Consider the following 20,126-nt stretch of genomic DNA (forward strand, 5'->3'; position numbering starts at 1 on the left):
CAAAGCAAACAGTCCCTGCTGAAAGCTGACAGGGGTAGGGAGGGAAATATGTTTCTGATGTTGGGATCTGACTGTAGATGGCGGAAATGTAGAGGATGATACATTGTATTTGGAGGTTGGTTGGGTAGTACATGAAGACTAGGGAGATTGTATCCTTATTGTTGTTGGGGTGGGGTTTGGGGGCAGAAGTGTGGGAATTGGGGGAAATGCAGTTGAGTACATCCTTAATTAGTGAGAAACTACAGTCTCTAAAGTAGGATATCTGGTGAGTCCTGGAGCAGGATTTCCTTCCTCACTTCTGTCCATTTTCTGTAGGGACCATTCACTTCGCAACTCCTTCATCTGCTCAACATTCCCCACCGACCTCTCACTACACCTGGCATCTTTCCCTGTGACTGCAAGAGGTACAACACGTGCCTGTACATCTTCCCCCCGATGCCGATGCCCCAAACAATCCTTCCAGATCTGGTAGCATTTCACCCGCACCTCATCCAATCTGATTTATTGCATCGGTTGCTCCTGCTGTGGTCTCTTCTATAATTGATGAGGCTAAATACAGACTCTGGGACCAATTCACAAAGCATCTGCATTCTGCACGCACCAACCATCTAACCCAATCTTCCAGTGGCCATCCATTTTAATTCCCCTCTCCACATGTCCAATCTTGGCATCCTCCATTGTTGGAGTGAGGGCAAACAAACTGGAGGAATACTAGCTGATATTTCACCTTCACAGCTTACAACGCCAAGGGCCTGAAAACTAACCACCAACTTCAAAATCCTTCTACCTGCAGCCTTACCCCATATCCTGCCTTCCTGACCCAAATCACTGCAATTACCTGTTACCATCCCAACTATCCTTCACCACGCAACACAGCCCCCACCACAATCTATCTACAGGCTCCCCTCCCTGTCCTGTCCTGGTTTTTACAATAATTTGCAATCCAGTTCACAAGTGTCCTTTAGGGAAGGAAACTGCTATCCTTACCTGGGCTGGTTAGATGACTCCAGACCCACAGCAAGGTGGTTGACTCTGAACTGCCCTCTGGGCAATTAGGGATTAGCAATACCTGCTGGTCTAGCTAGTGCAACCCATATTCAGAATGAATAAAACAAAATGTACAGAAATCTGGTACATGTTTTACATTAATCTGACTTTGCCTGGTCAATTTGATTATTTCTTAAAAGGTTTTGTGACAATTTCAGGAGTAGTGGAGCTTGGTTTCCCACCCAATATCATAGTGGCTCATGACATCATGGACAAGTTAAAAAGCACAACCCAGAACCTCAGAGATTTACTATAGCTGGGGAAAAGGAGGGAGTGGGACAGTGTGTACAAAACAACTTGTGTTCGTACAACAGCTACAACGGCTTAAGGCACTTCATGATAAGTCCGACCAAAACCCAAGAGGAGCCTGTCGGAAGTAACCAAAAGCTTGATCAGAAGTTAAAAAAGGAACAAAGTGACAATGTCAAAGGAAACAATGTAAATTAGGGCCTCAGCAGGTAAAAAGGTACAAGGAGCAGTCTTTCAAATGGAAAGAATGTGTACAGAGGGTAGAAAGTGCAAGGCCAGCCAGGATAGCACAGATATTTAACTAAAAACAGCCCATTACAGGGACAGACTAGGACATGTAACTGAAAATGAGACAACCTACTGAAATGACACAAGTGGGAAGAATTCAGTACAAAAAAAATCAGAAGCTGGCAGCAAGATAGAACTTGGTATTTATTTATTGACGTACAGATCAGGACTCAGCAGCACTATAAACAGCTCGTCAAAGAGCACAAGAAAAACTCAACAAAACCAGATAAGAACTGCATTCAGCATCTGTTAACCAGTACAAACCAGGAGTGGTCAGGGTGCATGTGAGGATTCAGTAAGCAACCATTGTTTTTAGTGGTGTATACCCATTAAATAACAACACCGACCACTCACCAACCCTCAGCCCAGGTGCCAGTGCTTGATGAATGAACAGTTCCAATCATTTCCAGCTTTGAGAATTTAAAAAAAAACTGATTGGTTAGGGTCACTTTCTGTCCAACCTTCAAAAATCTAACAGAAATAAAATCAAATGATGTAATTAAACATGACAGATGGAGAGTAATCTTTCGTCTACAAACAATTCCATCAAATACATCCAGGGCAGGAACAGTGCAAATGCAAAAATCGACAGTTCACATCCTATCACTGGTGACGGTAACACTACCCCAAGAGAACAGAAACATCTTGACAACCAGCACACCAAAGCTCTGCATTGGGACAGTCATCTCAAGAGTGGAGAAGACAACTTTCCATGGGGAAGGATTGATTTGAAAGCAGACTCCATGCTTTGAACACGACATTATAAGACAACACAAGAGTGAAGCAAGACTGGAATGAGCAGCTCCAAGCAAGTCCGGCTACCGGAAGTCATCAGTACTGAACATTCCCTTAGCCCGGCGCAGGATGGAGTCCTTAGATGCATCATACGGGTGCTCCTTGGAAGGGATTTCCAACACAGCAGGAATGGAGAGAGTATGGGCATCAATGACGTGGCGAATCATTTCTGCAATGTACTGATTGATCAGGATGATCCCGATGTCATCACGGCTCAAGAAACTCCTGCAGGGGAAACAGAAACAGGAACGCTTATTCCGACATCACCAGCTGGACAGGACTGGCACGGTGAGGACCAAACTGTGCACAGCCTGACAGAAAAACAAAAGGAGGCAAAGTTTATCCATGGCCTACACTTTACTATCCCCAGGAGGAACACAGTCCCCTGACATTGTCAGTCACTCAGCTCTTAGTGTAGAGATGGAATCCATCACATCTGTGTGATGCTGAGCACCACATCTCACAGTAGAGGCTTCTCTTGTAAGCAAGCACGACTACAAAATAAATCAATAAGCCACACAACCACAAAACAGGAGGCTATCCTTGGTTTGAAACTGCAATAATTTTGGGGATAGGTGGTTAATATCAAACTGAGTTGTCCTTGAAGAAAGGGACATGGGAGGAAAGCCAGTCCATTCAGGGTGGATACAAAGTGGAGCAAAGGCTGCTTCAACCAACCTTCAGCAACAGCTGACTGACAGCAAAAAGTGCTAGCAAGGACAGTGCTAAAGTCACAGGAGGACTCACTTCCTCAAACATGGTCCAAATGAATTCTGCACTACTTTCAGGCTCACTCAGCTCATGCAGACACACCAGATTTCTCAATGCCATCGGCACCCTGCGGAATTCACAAAACCCAGGGGGAACTACTCAGGGCCAACCTCCATCACTCACTTTCCCAGGCCCCAGGGTGGTTCAGATGGTGAGAATAGAACAAGGACTCTAGACCCTGGTGCTCTTCCTTCAACACTCAAAGCCAGCACATTGATGGGAGACCCAGGGAGTGCCCCAGACGGTCTGGATCAAACTGGAAGTTTGCTTCATCCACACAGTGCAGCCCAGGAGAAGGTACAGCCTACTGACTGACACCAAGCAGCAGGACAGTGAACAGATAAACTGCGGGGGTGACATTAGCCGAGGCATATATATTGACCAAAAACACCAGTAACGACTCTCCTGCTCTGGGGCCTTTCATGTCCACCCGAGGCCAGGCCCCAGACCGGTTCACTGCCCCCAGAGCCAGACTTCATCCCCGGCCTCGAGTTCCGCTCTGTCCCTTCGCTCTCACTTGAAGGTCTCTTCGATCTCGGTCACGCTTGTCTCCTTCTCCACCACCAGGAAGTTGGGCCGGCGATTCTTGTTTAACTCTCCGATACCTCCGAGCAGGAACCCGGTGCAGGTATCCTCGTCTCCGAGCACAGCGATCAGTTTACCCCTCAGCGCCATTCCGGCGTCTGAAGGCAGCTTCCGGCGGCTGCCTGCCTTTCTAGGCTTCGGTAGGCTGCGCCTGCGCACAATTCACTCGTGCCCCGCAATGACGTCACCCACAGGGGGCAACTTCACGGACTGAGAATGTCACGGTGTTGAGCTGGATGAACACAGCAGGCCAAGCAACATCGGAGGAGCTGCAAAGCTGATGTTTTGGGCCTAGACCCTTCAGGCCGGAAACGTCAGCCTTCCTGCTGCTGTGATGCTGCTTGGCTCCAGCCCTACACCTTGTCATTGTCAGATTCTCCACCATCTGCAGTTCCTACTATCGCCGTAACTTCACGGATTGAGCGCGGATGTTGGCGCATGCGCAGTATGGAAGTGTCCTGGGCCTGACATTTGTGCACTCAAGTTGTGAAGTACAACCTCACCAGATACTTGCACTGGATACTTCACTGGCATTGCACTAGCACTGCACCAGACACTTACATGGCATTGTACCAGATACTACACCAAGCACTGGCACTAAACTGACACTGCTGTATCTCTGTATTGGAGACAGCCTCCTTTCTGGCTTTGTGGAAAGATGGGTGATGAAGCAAGTTTGGGCCTCATCCATGCTTCAGGGCAATTTTGTAGAATGGTACATATGGTCAAGGTGCACACCTCACCTGCCATTGGTAACCTCAGAGCAAACACGGCTGGTCCAGATCATTCACCACTGTGAACAAACCAGGAGAATAAATTGTCAGCCCTTGGTGAACATACATTTTATTTTTGTGGGAGAAAGTGGTGGAGGAATTTGTGAGAGGTAAAGGTGTGATGGCAGTGTCATGGGACTAGTAATGCAGAAGTCTGGGCCAATGGTCTGGAGATATGGGTCCCAATTTCACCACAGCGGCTGGGTAAACCTCGGAATCAGTTAATAAAATCTGGAATTGAAAGCTTGCCTCAGTATTAGTGACTGTGAAACTATCATCAAGTAGACTGGAAGACTTTTTATTTATTCATTCATCAGATGTGGGGGTCACTGGCTGGACCAGCATTTGTTTCCTGTTCCCTGTTGCCCTTGCGAAGATGGTGGTGAGCTGTCTTCTTGAACATTTGATGTAGGTACACCCATAACGTCATTTGGGAGGGAATTCTAGGATTTTAACCCAGCAGCACTAAACAAACAGTGATGTATTTCCAAGTTGGGATGGTGAGTGGCTTGGAGGAGAACTTGTAGATGGTGGTGTTCCCAAATATCTCCAACTTTATTATACTTGAGGAAAGTGACCATGAGTTTGGAAGGTGCTGTCAAAGGATCTTTGGAGAATTTTTGCAGTGCAACTTGTAAATTGTACGCACTGCTGCTATGAAGCATCAGCAGTGGAGGGAATGGATGTTTGCAGATATGATGCCAATCAACTAGACTGCATTGTTTTTGATGGTGTCAAGCTACCCAAGTGCTGTTGGAGATGCATCCATGCAGGTAAGTAAGGAGTATGATCACAGTCTTGTGCTTTTTAGATGACGGACAGGGATCAGGAGGCCATTTATTGCTGCAGAATTGCTAGCCTCTGACCTGTTCTTATGAAAGTGGGAAATTCAGTAATGGTAATACCATTGAACGTCAAAGGGGAAATCATTGGATGTTCTCTCATTGGAGACGGTTATTGCCTGGTATTTGTGTGACATAAATGTTTCTTGCTATTTTTAAGTCCAAACTCCCTTACAATTTACATAAATGATTTGGATAAAGGGATCAAAGTTATGGTTGCTAAATTTGCTGGCACACAAAGCTAGGTAGGAAAGTAAGTTTATATAGAGGACATAAAGAGCCTACAAAGGAATAGAACTAGGTTAAGTGCGTGGTCAAAGATCTGACAAATGGAGAACATTTTGGGAACATGTGGAATTGCCCATTTTGACATATTATCTAAACGGTGAGAGGTTGCAGAGCTCGGAGATGCAGAGATAGCGGGGTGTCTGAGTGCATGAGTCTCAGAAGGACGGAATGCAGGTACAGCAAACAATCAGGAAAACTAGGAATGTTATAGTTTATTCCAAGGAGAATTGAATGTAGGAGTGGGGAGCTCTTGCTTCAAGTTACACAGGCATTAGGGAGACCACATCTGGGGCACTGTGTACAGTATTGATCACTGTACTTTGAGGATGTTAACGTGCTGGAAGTAGTCAAGTAAACCTTCTCTGAACTAATACCTGAAATGAGTAGACTGTCTTATGAGGAAAGGGTAGACAGGCTAGACCTGCATTCTGGAGTTTAGAAGAGTCAGAGTGACTTACTTGAAACGTACAAGATCCTGAGGGGACATGAGCGGGTGGGTGGTGAAAGGATGTTTCTTCTTTTGGGAAAATCGAGAACCAGGGTCAAAGTTTAAAAATAAAACCACCCATTAAAAACCAGAGATGAGGAAACTTTAATTTTGCTCTCAGAAGTTTAGGTCTTTGGATTTCGCTTCCTCAAAAGGTAATGATGCAGAATAAAATCATGGAATCACGGATGTTCAGCAATGAAACAGCCCCTTTGATCCAACTCATCCATGTTGAATAGATATCCTAAATTAACCTAATCCCATTTGCCAGTATTTGGCCCACTCTAAACCTTTCCTATTCGCATACCCATGTAGATGTCTTTTAACTGTTGTAATTTTACCAGCCTCCACTAATTCCTCAAATAGTTCACTCCCTCCACTCACCACCCTCTGTGTGGAAAAAGTTGCTTATGTACCTTTTAAATCTGTTCCCTCTCACATCAAACCTTCAAGTTTTGGGCTACCCCTCACCAGGGAAAAGACCAATCGTCCTATGTGTGCCCATCAAGATTTTTAAACTTCTAGAAGGTCACCCCTCACCCTCTGATGCTCCAGGGAAAACGGCCCCAGTTTAATTCAGCCTCTCCCTATTGCTCAAACCCTGGCAACATTCTTGCAGACCTTTTCTGAACCCTTTCAAGTTTCACAGCGTCCTTCCTATAGCAGCAAGACCAGAACTCACGCAGTATCCCAAAAGTGTCCTGTATAGCTGCAACATGACCTCCCAACTCCTAAATGTAATGCACTAATGAATAAAGGCAAGCATACCAAACACCTTCTTCACTATTCTGCCTACCTGCAACTCCTTTCAAGGAACTATGAGTGAGCATTCCAAGACTTCTTTGTTCAGGCCTGCCCTGATCTGCCTTTCCAATATGCTCTTTATTTTTAAGGCAAAAGTACATAGATTCAGGATTACCATGAAGATGGAGGGATTGTTTGGGGATATACAGGAATATGGTTAACGTACATTAGCCGAGATCATGTTAAATGGCTGACCAGGCTCAAAGAGCCAAGTGGCCTAATCTTGTTCCGCTATTCACTACCCGAAATGTCTCCTCATCTCCTTTAAATGGTTAACCCTTATGCCGAGATTATGCCCTCTGGTACTAGAATCTCACACAGGGAAACACTATTTCCACACGTAACCCGTCACGTCCCCACTCAAAATCTTGTATATTTCAATAAGATCACATTTTGCTCTAAGCTATAAGGAGTACCAAACAACTCAGCATTTTCTTCATCAGCCAGGCCCTCTATCCAGGATCAAACCTGCTTTGATTTCCTCCGATGTTTTGCAGGTACTGTTAAACTAGTGTCTCGTATAGTTTTAGCAAGTCATCCCTTTTTTATACCCCATTCCTTTTGAAATAAAGGCCAACATTCATTCGCCATCTCATTACCTGTTGGACTTGTATGTTAGCTTTCTCTGATTTATGAACAAGGACTCCCAAAACCCACTGTGCTGCCACTTTTTGCAGTCTTTGTTCATTTAAATAATGTTCAGCTCCTCTATTCTTCCTGCCAAAGCAGACATTTCCCCACATTATATTGCAACTGCTAAAGCTTCACCTGCTCACTCAGCCCCTCTATATCCCTCTACAGACTGACAACCTCATTATTTGCCTTCCTATATATTTTTGTCATGCACAGATTTTGTCAAAGTATACTTACTTCCCTTGGCCACATTGTTAATATAATTTGGAAATAATTGTGGCCAGAACTGATCCCTGTGGCTCTCCGCTCATTATAGTTGGCCATTCTGAAAATATCACAGTTAAAAAGCTGACTCTCCTTTAATGTTCTTTAGGCAAATTAATCTGCCAACCTCACTGGAAGGGACCTAGGTGACTTCAAATCGACAGCAATGTAATGGAAAGCTCAGTTCCAGGGCAATTAGGGACTGACAACAAATGTTAATTTTGTCCATACCATGTGCATTCCAAACAATAATATCATGCTTTCAATTTTATTCAGTGTAACTATTACAGATCATTAACTGGTAGATTGTCAGTATTGAAGACTGCAGGATGGTCCAAAGAGACTTGAAGATCTCTAAGTGTGTCAAGTTCAGAGGAAAACCTTGAGAGCTGTGGGAGAAAATTCATGACTGAACTACTGATGCTCAGTCTGTTTTTTTTAAATAAAATGTTCACGGGATGTGGACTAAGCCAGCATTCATTGCTCATCATGCATCACTCTGGACGAGCTGGTTACCCGCAGACCTCGGAATGTACAGACATTCCTGTTGCTAGGTCAAAATCCTGACACTCCACCAAAAGCACTGTGAAAGAACATCAATGTGGTCCCAAATCAGGATAGTGAGTGTCTTGGAAAAAAACACTTCGAGTTATGGCATTCCCATCCATTGTCTGCCTGTTCTGTTAAATAGTATTAGTGACAGGTTTGGACGGTGATAGCAGGGCAGTCTGAGTGGGTTTACATGACTAATGATACAGGCTTTCCTATATGATAATCATTTTAATTAACAAGTGATTTCTGACAACAGATGAGTTTACTGCAGTGCAACATGTAGATGGTACATACAACTGACACTGAGTCAGTGCTGATGGGAGGGAGTATTGAAAGTGGTGTATGGGGCTGCTTTATCCTGGAACTGAGAGACTGTTGCTGGAGCTGTACTCAGTCACCCTGCTGCCTTGGGATAGGCTTGGAGGACACCAACCTACTTTCGTAGCTACAGTATTTATAGGATTAGTGCGAGTCAGAAAGTAGGTGTGAAAGGATGGATGAAATGCTCGAGGGTTGTGTTCAGTTCCAGAGTTGGGAAGGTCAGCGAGGAGGATCATTGTGATTCTAAAACTTTGAGCTACATGTGTCATTTATCAGCAAGAAGGGATCTTGATCACATGGGTCAAATGGGCTGAAAAATTGCAGATGGAGTTCAACCTGGATAAATGCAAAGTATTGCTACAGCAAACAGGGGTAGAACTTATACAATTAATGCTAGGGCCTTGGGTAGTGTTGTAGGTCAGAAGGATCTAGGGGTGCAGGTCCACAATTCTTTGAAATTTGCATTGCATATGGACAAGATGGTCAAATAGGCATTTAGCACACTTCCCTTCATTGCTGAGTCCTTTGAGTATAGGAGGTGCGAAGTCATGTTGAGTTTGTACAGGACATTGTTAAGGCCTATCCTGGAGCAGAGTGTCCAGTTCTGGTCACTGTTATAGGAAGAATATTATTAAGCTAGAGGTTCAGAAGAAATTTACCAAGATGTAGAGTTATAAAGGAAAAGGCTGGATAGGCTAAGGCTTTTGTCTCCCCACTAAGGCATAAGAGGTTGAGAGGTGACCTAATAGAAGTTTATAAAATAATAAGGGGTACAGGTAGTCAATGGTAGTTCTCTTTTCCCTAGCATGGGTGATTTCAAGACAACAGGGCACTTTTCTTATGTTGAGAGGGGAATGATCAAAAGAAAGACATGAGGGCAATTTTGTATTCAGAAAAGCAGGGTGGTTCGCATGTGGAATGAATTTAAGGAAATGGTGGATGTGGGAGCAATGCAGCATTAAGGCATGTGGAGAAGGACATGAATAAGAAATGGTTTGGTGGGATATTGGTCAGGAGCAGGCAGGTGGGACTAGTTTATTTTGAGATGGAGTTTGGCACAGACTGTCAGTTTGTGCTGTTGACTAGGACTCAACAGTTTAAAAGGAATCATAGGTACTGCCACATGAAGGCAAATAGAAAATAAGAGATAGAGAACTTGTGGCAAGTTAGCAGGTATATTTTATTATTTTGTAGTTTTTTTAACCAATAGGATAACTGTACCAAACATGGGTATAACACTTTCATACAAACTGTTCTCTTGAAATGGACAGTGTGACAACTTCAGACACTGCTGCCCACATCCCCAAGGGCACCCCCACGTGTCATCACCATCACACGGTCAGGCTCATTTCCATGAGCACAGCAGTCCAACAATTAATTGCCTTCCTCCAAACTGTGTCAGTGCAGGTCAAGAGGTCAGGGACAGAGGACTGACCATCAAGTGAACAGGAAGAACAGAGGGAAGGGAGAAAGAGAGAGAGAGGGCAGAGTGTTGACTGATTATTTCTGGGGACCAAACATCCGAGGTCCTGAGGCAAATCCTGTAGCTACACAGAGCTGCAGCACAAGGCCAGGGTGGAGACACTATCTGGTGGCTCATCCCCTCCAAGTACTGCAACACCACACACTGGCCCAAGACTAGGGAGCAGGCAGCCAACTTTAAAAAACCAAAACCTCAACGTGCTCTGCCAACTTAGAGTTTCTTGTCAGAGGAAGAGCCAAAAGTCAGTGTACAGGTGATGCGCCTATTCTCTACCCACAAGGGATTGAGATAGGCCAGCCTAGGGCCAGAGCACCGAAAGGTTGGGGGGGGGGGGGGGGGGGGGGGGTTGGTGCAGAGACAGACTACATCAAGTACTGACCCTGTTAAACACCCTCCAAACAAAAAAAAAAACATACAAAAATATTTCAACAGCTTTTAGTTACTAGGGAGCCTTAAAAAAGGGAGAGAAGGAATTACAAACCATTATGGCAAATTCAGGCAGTTTTCAAATTCATTTGGTATGCAGCTTTTGACCAAAGACTCCCTCACTTGAGGAGAGGAGTAAGGAGGGGAAGAAAAAAAAAAAGGTGTCTTTGGTTTTAAAGTTAAAGGTTTGTGAATTTGACAGTTTGGATCCTCTGGAGATGTGAATGAAGACTGTTAGTTGATCAGCCGCTCAGGGGACAGTGGCATGGAAAGGACTGCCTGGCACACTCTCGTCTCCCCACTTCACAATCAGTATGTAGTCACCCTTCTCCTTGACCGTGTATGTGACATTGTAAACCCGGCTCCCTATATGTTTCACATACACCTCTTCACATGGAGTCTTCGGACCATGAACTCCCACCATCAACATGTTGGTTCCTGCAACCAAACAACAAAACATGAAAGAAAAACTGGGGTTATTTCCAGTTCACCACACAGGGTCAAAAAAGGGCGATCAATTTGCCGTACACGAAATGGCCTCATCCCCTAGCACCCCCCACTCTGTGGGAGAAGGGGGTGGGAGTGATCATGTTGGAAGATTTCCCTTCACTGTTTCCTGACCCCTACCTGCTTTGCTGCAGTCTACGGTGAAGTTATTCTTCTGCCCAATGAAAGCCTTGGACAGGCCGGGTCCTCGAGCTACCACCTTGCTGGCATCCGATGCAAATTTGGGCATTGCTCCGTATCTGCCAACTGTGGCCGACTTGGTGACTGTTTCAACCAGAACAGTAGATGTCTCGTGTAAACTGTGACCCCCAGAGAGGCGGACACCTGGAACAGGAGGAGATACAGGCAACCTGGCAGTTAGTCCGGTCTTCACCTCCTGTGCCTCAGCTGTGGTTTTCGCGTCTAGTTTTCAGTACATCTTGGAACCCCAGCCCCTAAGTCCTTTGCCTGGCACTGTGCAAAAGCACAAGTCCCAGGCCAAGGCTCCCAGGTTTCCTTCAGGCAGGTGGCGGAGCGAGGTTACAGTCCCAGCCGTCAATGATAACCGACAGTAACCATTCCAGAACAGGGAAACGTGCACGCGCTCACACTTCACAGCCATTCCTCACCTGTCACCTTGGCTTTGAATGGACTCCCAACGATATGCTGAGGGCCACCGTATTTGATGGAGATCAGGTAGTTTCCAGGAGCCATGGGGGTATAGGTGACCTTATAACCCTCAGAACAGTCCTGACAGTCCATCTTCACTTTGGATGGGCCATCGATGGTGACTGACAGTGCACCAGCCCCGGCATCACACGTATTGACAATAAACTCAGAGGGGACCCCTAAACAGAAAGGCAGAGCAGAGCACAAGGTGTTACCATGGAAATTCACAGCTTGTCTTCCCTGATAACTGGGGCCCAAAAACTCTTAAACCATGCGGCCTGCTCTTAAAATAACCAAACCCTTATGTCCTCCAAACAAACATTAATCCCCCTGTTACATCCCAGCTGAAAGACACATTATTCCACACACAAAACCACATCAGCCCCGTTTCTCTCCTAAATCTCTAAGATTACAGCTTGCAAGTCCCGTCCTGGGTACCCCGGTTTAAGTGTGGCCAGTCACACCTCGGTTTCAACTTGTCACTCATTCCAGAGTATCTAGGTTATAAATCTTACACGAGGTATCCTCTGAAGAGTGTGTTGAGACAGTTTGCCCTGAGGAATTGTACCTGTGACTCCTCCTTCCAGGCCTGGGCCATAGGCCGAGACCAGACCGGGATCTCCAGTTTGGCCTGGCTCTCCTACTCGGATCCTGAAGGGGCTGCCTGGGATGTGGCTGGAGTTGAACTTCACATCTATGGAGTGGACACCATTTTCCCGTGGAATGAAGTGGATTGCAAAGTTATCTGTGAACAGACAGAGGTATTTTTAGCTAATAACAAAATAGAGTGGGTGCAGGAAATCTGAGGTGATACAAAAAAAACGCTCAGGCCTAACTGCCTCTTTAAAAAAAGAGAGAAAACAAGAGTTAGTTGAAGTGTCTCAGGTCATCAAATCTTCTTCCCTCCCTCTATCTTTGTAAGGAGAGTTCCCAGCATTGGCAAAGCACCGAGTATTGTTCTGTCCATTTCCTAGACATGTGCCACGTGCAGCTCAGCCATCCCTCTGTACAGCCACATGGACGAGAAGCAGCATGTAACGTTCTAGACTCAGTAAAACAGCAGCCCTCGTGCTGCAATTCATTGGCTTTGAACTGATCATCAATGGGCCTCTGCACTGAGTCTGTGTTTAACCCCCACCATCCACCCAAGTAGACACTCATGGTTCCTCATTATGTATGGCACAGCACCCAAACTATCCTTGGGGGGGGGGGGGAGGGAGGATAAAAAACACCCTGCCGCTTTCCAGGCAAGGCTTCTTTATCTACCACTACAACAGGGCTAAAGGGAGCATGTCTGATAGCTCCTCTGAGCCAGAGCAACACACGCAGCAGGGTCGTGATTCCAAGTAATAACAACATGGCCCAGGTAGAAAAACCAAACTGAAATAAAACATGCCCTGAAACATCAGCAAATGCAGAAACTCTAAAACCCCTTCACGTGCAGATTATAAACAGGGCCCTGTTCCTTGTTGCTCAATCTCACCCAATGTAATGCCCTCTCAAAAAACTCACTCCTGCTCTGTGTGGTGTTCCAGTTGAAGTCTTAAGTCACCTTACTCAATAAATGCAACATTTGGAGTATTTCCATCCTAAACTCTTCAATGGCTGTGCATTAGATTTTAAACAGGATACACCCAACCCCAGTAGGGGGCACTGTGGGTGAAGGCAGAGATACCTGCACAAGTTAGAAGCAGACTGATGATGGACACAGAGACACAGACACACACAGAGACACAGACACACACAGAGACACAGACACACACAGAGACACAGACACACACAGAGACACTTAACAATACAAGGTCATATAGAAATTGGAACAACCAGAGGAAAGACTAAAAAACAAGCGCTCTGGAAGAGGTGGGTGGAGACTGAGGTTAAGTGACCTTGTTCTGTCCTTCTACAAGTTGGAGTGTTATTGGAAGCTTCTGCTCCCTGGGTCTCATGTTACAGCTTAAGCCCGAGGCAGCTGCTGTGTGAGAGCAGACAGAAAGCACATGGTATGGGAATGAACAGTTATTCTGGGTCAGATCACTGACAACCCACAGCTAAGTGCTCTACATCTGTCTAGACGGTTCCCACCTCCCCATATTCCCCAAACGTCATTAGGATCTGCTTTGTTTCCGGACTACCTCCCACCAGCACCATTCCTATGGGAGACAGCAGTTCAGACAGCTTCCCTCTAATCACTTTTCCTCTTGTTCCCTCGGAGGAAGAATGCCATGCTCTGAATTTACATGCCAGAGCCTTATTAGAACCTCACTGTGAATCAGAGAAAAAAAAATTGTTGTCTGTTCATTATAACAGATTAATTATGCATGGCTAGAGGGAGGGGGCCCCCACACCACACAAGGAGGGTGGGGGGGGCAGAAAATGAAACAAGGAGCAAACGAAAGATAGGTGGTAGCGTTAGCAGAACAACCCCCCCCACCTACCAGCATCCACCTCGGACACATAACATTCCTCGACAGAGCCCGATGGAGTCCGCACTTTGGCGTCAATGACCCCTCTTGCACCATTCAGCTGAACTGCGAACGAGGCCTGTTGATTAACTTTTAATCCGGATTCCTAAATACAGATAGGCACACATTATTACAAACAAGCCAAGAAGACTCCTTCTACATTCTCAGACCCAGGATTCCACATTTGGGATTTCAGATCAGATCAGATCAAAAAAAATAGAGAAGGGTTCTTGGGTAGTGTCTCTGAAACAATATGGACTGCTTTGGGAGCTGGGCAATATCTGTCGGTGTTGAATTACTGCAGAACCGTTGGCTAAAAAGTGGAGACTGATGAGATGGACCCAAGAAAACAGGGACACCATTGTAGAAAGCAAAGTGTGGAGCTGGATGAACACAGCAGGCCAAGTAGCATCTTAGGAACACAAAAGCTGACATTTTGGGCCTAGACCCTTCTCACACCTCTGGAGTTTCCAACTGTGCTGCTGCTGCTTAGCCCCCAAACCCCTGGCACAACAGCCCTCCCTGGGCCTCACCTGGAGACTTGTGACAGTGAGTCTACGTGCAGCGTCAGAGGGAGAGGCAATTGGAACAACAAACGGCGAGTCAGGAATATGCTCATCATTGAACTTGATGGATACTTCATAGTCACCTAGAAAAAGAAAAAAAAGGAACTCAGCTTAGATCAGCAGACTACAGGGTTAGGGAAGAGACACAGAGCAGGAAGCAGAGTGAGGGTCACATGCTGCCCAGTGAACAAGTAGCAGCTGTGTGTAAAACCAGGCACAGCATACAGCACCCTCTCGTCCGGATGCAACTTCATATCTATTGACAGTGCAGTCCAACATGGTCTGGATATAAAGGAAAGCTCTCTCTACAGTATGAAGCAATCAAAAGAATCCTGGGAAATCACAATCAGGCTTATTTGCTAATTAAGGAAAACTTAAATACAATGAGTGACTGTGCACTTTAATTGTTATATGGAATCCTTTACTGTTTTTTTTTAAACCTAAAGCATATTAGAACTGTCAAGTAGTGGACAGATGACTCAAATGGGAAATTATGGTTTGCCCTTCATTGACCAAATGCTCTTGGCCTCAAAAAGAAGTTGGGAAAGGGACAAAACTCAAATGCTAAAACCTTCAGCAAAATTCTGGCAGAGTGCACAAAGAGGCAACCTGCTGTGTGGGAACACAGAAACACCTTATCAGAATACCAGAAACACCCCAAAAAAAGGGTAGTGCATCAAACAGATAAAATAGCAGAGAGTACCAGGTCCTACAGAGAAAGATGACTTCAACCCCAGGATAAAAGTCAGGGTCTGATCTACTCACCAGGTTCTTGTACAATGTAGGAAACTCCACACGATCCATCCTTGCGATCCTCAAATGAGATCTCAGCTTTGCTTGGGCCTTCCACAGCAATGGAAAGGCCTCCAGCTCCCGCCTCACGGGTCCAGATACTGAACTCCGCTGAAAGCCGGGTGGGGGGGGTAAAAAATAAGTGTTAACTGCAGAAAGGATAGATATATCCAGACTGATTACCATCCTATCAGGCTGGCTGTCCCAGGGTCTAGTCTGACACCCAACCTGGCCTCCCCAAAACCTGTCCCCTCATTGCCGAGATTGAGCTCTGATGAAATGTACAAGTAAACAGCAGTAACTCACCAGCCACGGCAGCAACTCCCCGCTCCAAACCAGGACCACCAGCACGAACCTTATGGGAGCCTCCCTCGCCCAGAGGCCCCACTGTGAACTGGAAGGGGCTACCAGGCACATGTTGGCCACGGTATTTGACATTGACAGTGTGGGAGCCCATCTCCTGTGGTACAAAGCGCACACTGTACGTGCTGTCATCGCCTTCGATGATCTCTGCTTCATCAATCTTCCCAGACGGGCTGGTTACTTGTGCAGTCATCTCCTTAGCCCCAACCTCCACTATCAAAAACAAAAGCAGGACACCTTTACAAACTAACCAGGCTCCCAAACAAAAACAGAACACTTCCCATTTTAAATACTTTGTCACACTCCACCTCTACATGATGGTGACTATCACAGAGCGAGACAGCAAGTGAGCAGTAGTGGACAGCTACTCAAATTGGCAGAATGCAGGGAGTGACTTCCCACAGGGATCTGCCCTGTACCCAGGATGTTAGCAAAGAAGCAATGATGTCTAACTTAACTGCAAGGATCAGCAGTTCTGGAAGCAATACAGTTGGAAGCATAAAATTATAAACAGAATGACTAAATTAATAAAGTAGTAAACATCCTTTGCCAAACAGGTTTCAGTACAAGTATATAAAAGGCTTTGGACCCAACAATGAACAGAACAAAGTCTTTTTTAAAAAGATAGTGAAAGACTAGAAACAATGTAAGCTCGAACAGCCTTGGAGATCTTGCTTAACTGCTCATGACATTTTGTAATAATTAGCTATAGACAATTATTAAAAGTCTTGCATTGATGCTTCTTGATTCACTCATGGGACATGGGTGTCACTGGCTAGACCAGCATTTATTGCCCATCCCTAAACAGCCCTCTGGGCAATTAAGAGTCAACCACATTCTATGGGTCTGGAGTCACATGTAGACTAGTCCAGGTAAGGATGGCAGATTTCTTTCCCTAAAAATGAGGGAAATTAGTGAACCAGTTGGGGGGTTTTCTAAGAATGGCCAATGCTTTCGTGGTCATCATTAGAATGTTAATTCCAGACTCCTTGTAGAATTTAAAATTCCACCATCTGCCGTGGCAAGATTTGAAGCTGTGTCCCCCAGATTAGCTGAAACAACAGTGTAGCAGTAGTGCCACTAGACTACTATCTCCCCATTTAAAAAAGTGTGACGAAGGGGATGATGCGAGTTTTTTCCATGCTACAAAACTGACAAACAACAATCACACTGACCGGAAGAGCAGGCTCACTGGCCTGAAAAGCCTAGCGAGCAAGCCTGTTTCCCTTTCAGGACCAGGTCTTCAGTGGGTCTGATACACACCTTCGGCCCGGGGGATGTTGGTGAAAGAACCCAGGCTGTCCCGGCCCAGGAACTCGCCAAAGACATTATGGAAAGGATCCCCTCCGACCTGCGTGGACTCCTCCACTCGCACCTCTCGTTTAGTCTCTCCGCCCCGAGTTTTACTGATCTCTGTGCGCTCCGTGCGTGTGTAGGTATGGCTACTGCGGGTAAAGGTCCGTGTCAAACGTTCCTGAGCAGATACCATTTGAAACCAGTTTCCTGTGGAAGGGGGCAGGGGGGGCGGTGGAGAAAGAAGAAAATGAATTTTATTAAGAAAAAAATTTTAAAAAAAGGACCATCCCATCCCAATATTAGTAACCACTATAAACCTTACACCTCAGTCTGGCTCCCCAAGGTCTTCCTGAAGTGACTGATCTCAAGCTTAATAACTGCTGATCAGTGACGAATTAACACCAGACATTGATCAGTGACATGATCACTGGCCTTGCCACAGGTGGACTGCAGATCACTCACTATAGGATGTTACAACCACCTCACTGCAGTTGACAAGTCAGTGAGAAGCTGGAAGTATTTTACACAAGGTGAAGCAAGTTGATAAACATGAGGGAGGATAGACTAGAGGGACATGCCAATAGGATGAGGTAAGCTCGCTGCAGAGCACAGATGCCAGTGTCGAGCTGTTGAATTAGTGCCATGGCACTTGATACACAGAGGATACATCGCAAGCATCCACAAGGGGGATAACTCCTCCTAATACCAATAACTGGGATAACTACATTCTGAATTCTCATTTCCCCCACTGCAGCATCAAGGATTTCCCTGCCCCTTCACCCCAACCCAGCTCCCTTTCCTTGTCAGAGCACGAGAGGGGAAAAAAAGGGGGTGAGAGCAAGACAGGTCTGTGACCAAAGCAGTAGTAGGTTGGCTGTACAGGAGCAAATAAAACTTAATCCTGAAAGCAAGAAAAAAAAAGTGGGGTGATGATATTGGAGGAGTACAGTTACAGTTACTTCCTAGGAAGTAGTGCATGTTTGTACAGCCTTGAACACAACAGAGCAGGCAGATTAAAAACAAAAAAGATGGTTAAGGCTACACATGATAGTATAACTTAGGGTACGCAGGGCAGTTTGATCTCAATAGGATAATGGGTCGGCCGAAGACCCTGTACTGTGCTGTACTGTTCTACACATGTTCTACGTGGGATTCCTTCCTTTTTAGGAAAGGCATCAAATACAAAGAGCAGGGAGAAAGTTATGAAGCAGTTGTGTTAAGATATTGGTTAGGCAGCAGCTGGAGTGCAGTTCTGGTCACCACACTAAGATGAATGCGATGGCATCAGAGAGAGAGTGCAGAAAAGATTCACCAGGATGTTACCTGGGCTGGAAAGGATTCAGATAGGAAGGTTGGAAAATAGCCTTCTCTGCTGTAAGCCTGGGGTTAAGGAAGAAATGCAATTTCAGGTCACACAGTGGCTCAGTGGTTAGCACTGCAGCCTCACAGCACCAGGGACCCAGTTTCGATTCCAACCTCGGGTGACTGTCTGTATGGAGTTTGCACATTCTCCCCGAGTCTGCGTGGGTTTCCTCTGGGTGCTCCGCTTTCCTCCCACAGTCCAAAGATGTGCAGGCTAGGTGGATCGGCCATGCTAAATTGCCCATGGTGTTCAGGGGTGTGTGGGTTATAGAGGGATGGGTCTGGGTGGGATGCTTCGATGGGCAGCATGTACTTGTTGGGCCGGAGGACCTGTTTCCACACTGTAGGGAATTTAAATCTAAAAAAAGGGGTAAATGCAATGTAGATAAAGGCAACATATTTCTCCCTAGGAGCTGTGAATAACCCGGAAGCACAGGGCTGAGGGCGTTTGGAATGGTCCCTCCCTGAAAGGGCCATGGGAGGTAGAAGCCTGCAAAAATATTTGCTTTTTGGATGAATATTGGAGATTCCATAGCATGGGAGGCTGGGAAATGGGAAGAGATGGGTGTTTGATGCCTGATGTTTTTCCGTGCTGGGGAACAAAAAAACCAAGAAATGAGACTAAACATGTGCAGGTGAGAACTCTCCTCCACCACTGGCCACAGAAGGAAGGTGAGAAACCCAATGCAACCAAGCCCAAACACACATGTTGAGAAATTGCCTCCAGGCAGTCTGAACTGAATCTCTAGGAGGATACAGTACAATCCACAACAGCCAGGAAGAGAACAGTATCCAGTTACACCAAGCAATGTGAGACAAATACAGGATAGGATGAAAAGGAAGAACAGGAGGAATAATTTTTTTTTAAAAAGTGTACCCCATTGCAGAATACCCCCCCCGCTGGAGGGCTGCACATACCTGGTATCTTCAAGTTGAGGTCACAGGTGCTGCCGACTGTGGCAATAGAGGGAGCCTGGCGTCGCCTTGTGATACTCTCCTTAATCCTTCCTTCACCAGTCACCTTCACTGTAAAGGGACTTCCTACAACACAATCACAGTACGCACACAGGTCACACACAGGAGCTCCACCTACAAACTACATATTGCTAAAAACAGAAACTGAATTTTTCCCAATGACCGTGCCTCACCTGCCCTCTGCACTCAATGCCGCTTACTGTGACCTTTGACCCTCTACAGTGACCTGCAGCCCGTCCCTTGGAATCTCCCTCCCACAGAGTTTGGTTACTGAGGGTACGCAGCCCAATTCCACACCCCCTTACCTGGCACATGGTGGTCAGCAAACTTAATGTTGATGATGTAGTTGCCTGGTTCAGTTGGACAGTAGGTCACTTTGCATGTTCCATCCTCCAGATCCTCACAATTAATGTCAACTTTGCTGGGACCCTCAATGGACAGACCAAGTCCTCCATAGCCTGGGAAACAAGGGAAAAGAAAACAGGAGAGCTCCTTCTGCTGGTGTTTGGAATAGTCTTCCTCAGAAAGCAGCATTGGCAGGCTGATC

General features: G+C 45.9%; 2 protein-coding genes across 5 annotated transcripts in view; both read right to left on the reverse strand.

The window, feature by feature from the left end:
• Window positions 1-1,715: 1,715 nt before the first annotated feature.
• On the reverse strand, window positions 1,716-3,952 carry atp6v1f (ATPase H+ transporting V1 subunit F). The gene is made up of 2 exons (XM_048554052.2): window positions 3,668-3,952; window positions 1,716-2,604 (listed from the first exon to the last, which is right to left on the reverse strand). The coding sequence occupies exons 1-2, from the start codon at window positions 3,823-3,825 to the stop codon at window positions 2,403-2,405; spliced, it is 360 nt and encodes a 119-aa protein (XP_048410009.1). The 5' UTR covers window positions 3,826-3,952; the 3' UTR covers window positions 1,716-2,402.
• A 5,903-nt stretch (window positions 3,953-9,855) lies between these two features.
• flncb (filamin C, gamma b (actin binding protein 280)) overlaps window positions 9,856-20,126 on the reverse strand; it is a 57,197-nt gene continuing 46,926 nt past the window's right edge. For all 4 annotated transcript variants that reach the window (XM_048553911.2, XM_048553910.2, XM_048553909.2 and 1 more), the window contains 11 exons: window positions 19,885-20,037; window positions 19,523-19,645; window positions 17,210-17,449; window positions 15,890-16,159; window positions 15,557-15,694; window positions 14,759-14,874; window positions 14,199-14,331; window positions 12,332-12,508; window positions 11,724-11,942; window positions 11,236-11,439; window positions 9,856-11,046 (listed from right to left, as the gene is read on the reverse strand). In XM_048553911.2, coding sequence (XP_048409868.1) covers window positions 10,859-11,046; window positions 11,236-11,439; window positions 11,724-11,942; window positions 12,332-12,508; window positions 14,199-14,331; window positions 14,759-14,874; window positions 15,557-15,694; window positions 15,890-16,159; window positions 17,210-17,449; window positions 19,523-19,645; window positions 19,885-20,037 — 1,961 coding nt within the window. In that variant the 3' untranslated portion in view covers window positions 9,856-10,858. The remainder of the gene's footprint in view (window positions 11,047-11,235; window positions 11,440-11,723; window positions 11,943-12,331; window positions 12,509-14,198; window positions 14,332-14,758; window positions 14,875-15,556; window positions 15,695-15,889; window positions 16,160-17,209; window positions 17,450-19,522; window positions 19,646-19,884; window positions 20,038-20,126) is intronic.

The sequence above is a fragment of the Stegostoma tigrinum genome, chromosome 25 (genome assembly GCF_030684315.1).
Source record: "Stegostoma tigrinum isolate sSteTig4 chromosome 25, sSteTig4.hap1, whole genome shotgun sequence".
NCBI classification, from domain to species: Eukaryota; Metazoa; Chordata; class Chondrichthyes; order Orectolobiformes; family Stegostomatidae; genus Stegostoma; species Stegostoma tigrinum.

Coding starts and splice junctions, on each gene's coding strand:
- atp6v1f (XM_048554052.2), bottom strand. CDS start 3,825: ATGGCGCTGAGGGGTAAACTGATCGCTGTGCTCGGAGACGAGGATACC. Junction 2,605..3,667: donor GAGATCGAAGAGACCTTCAA/GTGAGAGCGAAG, acceptor TTTCCCCTGCAG/GAGTTTCTTGAGCCGTGATG.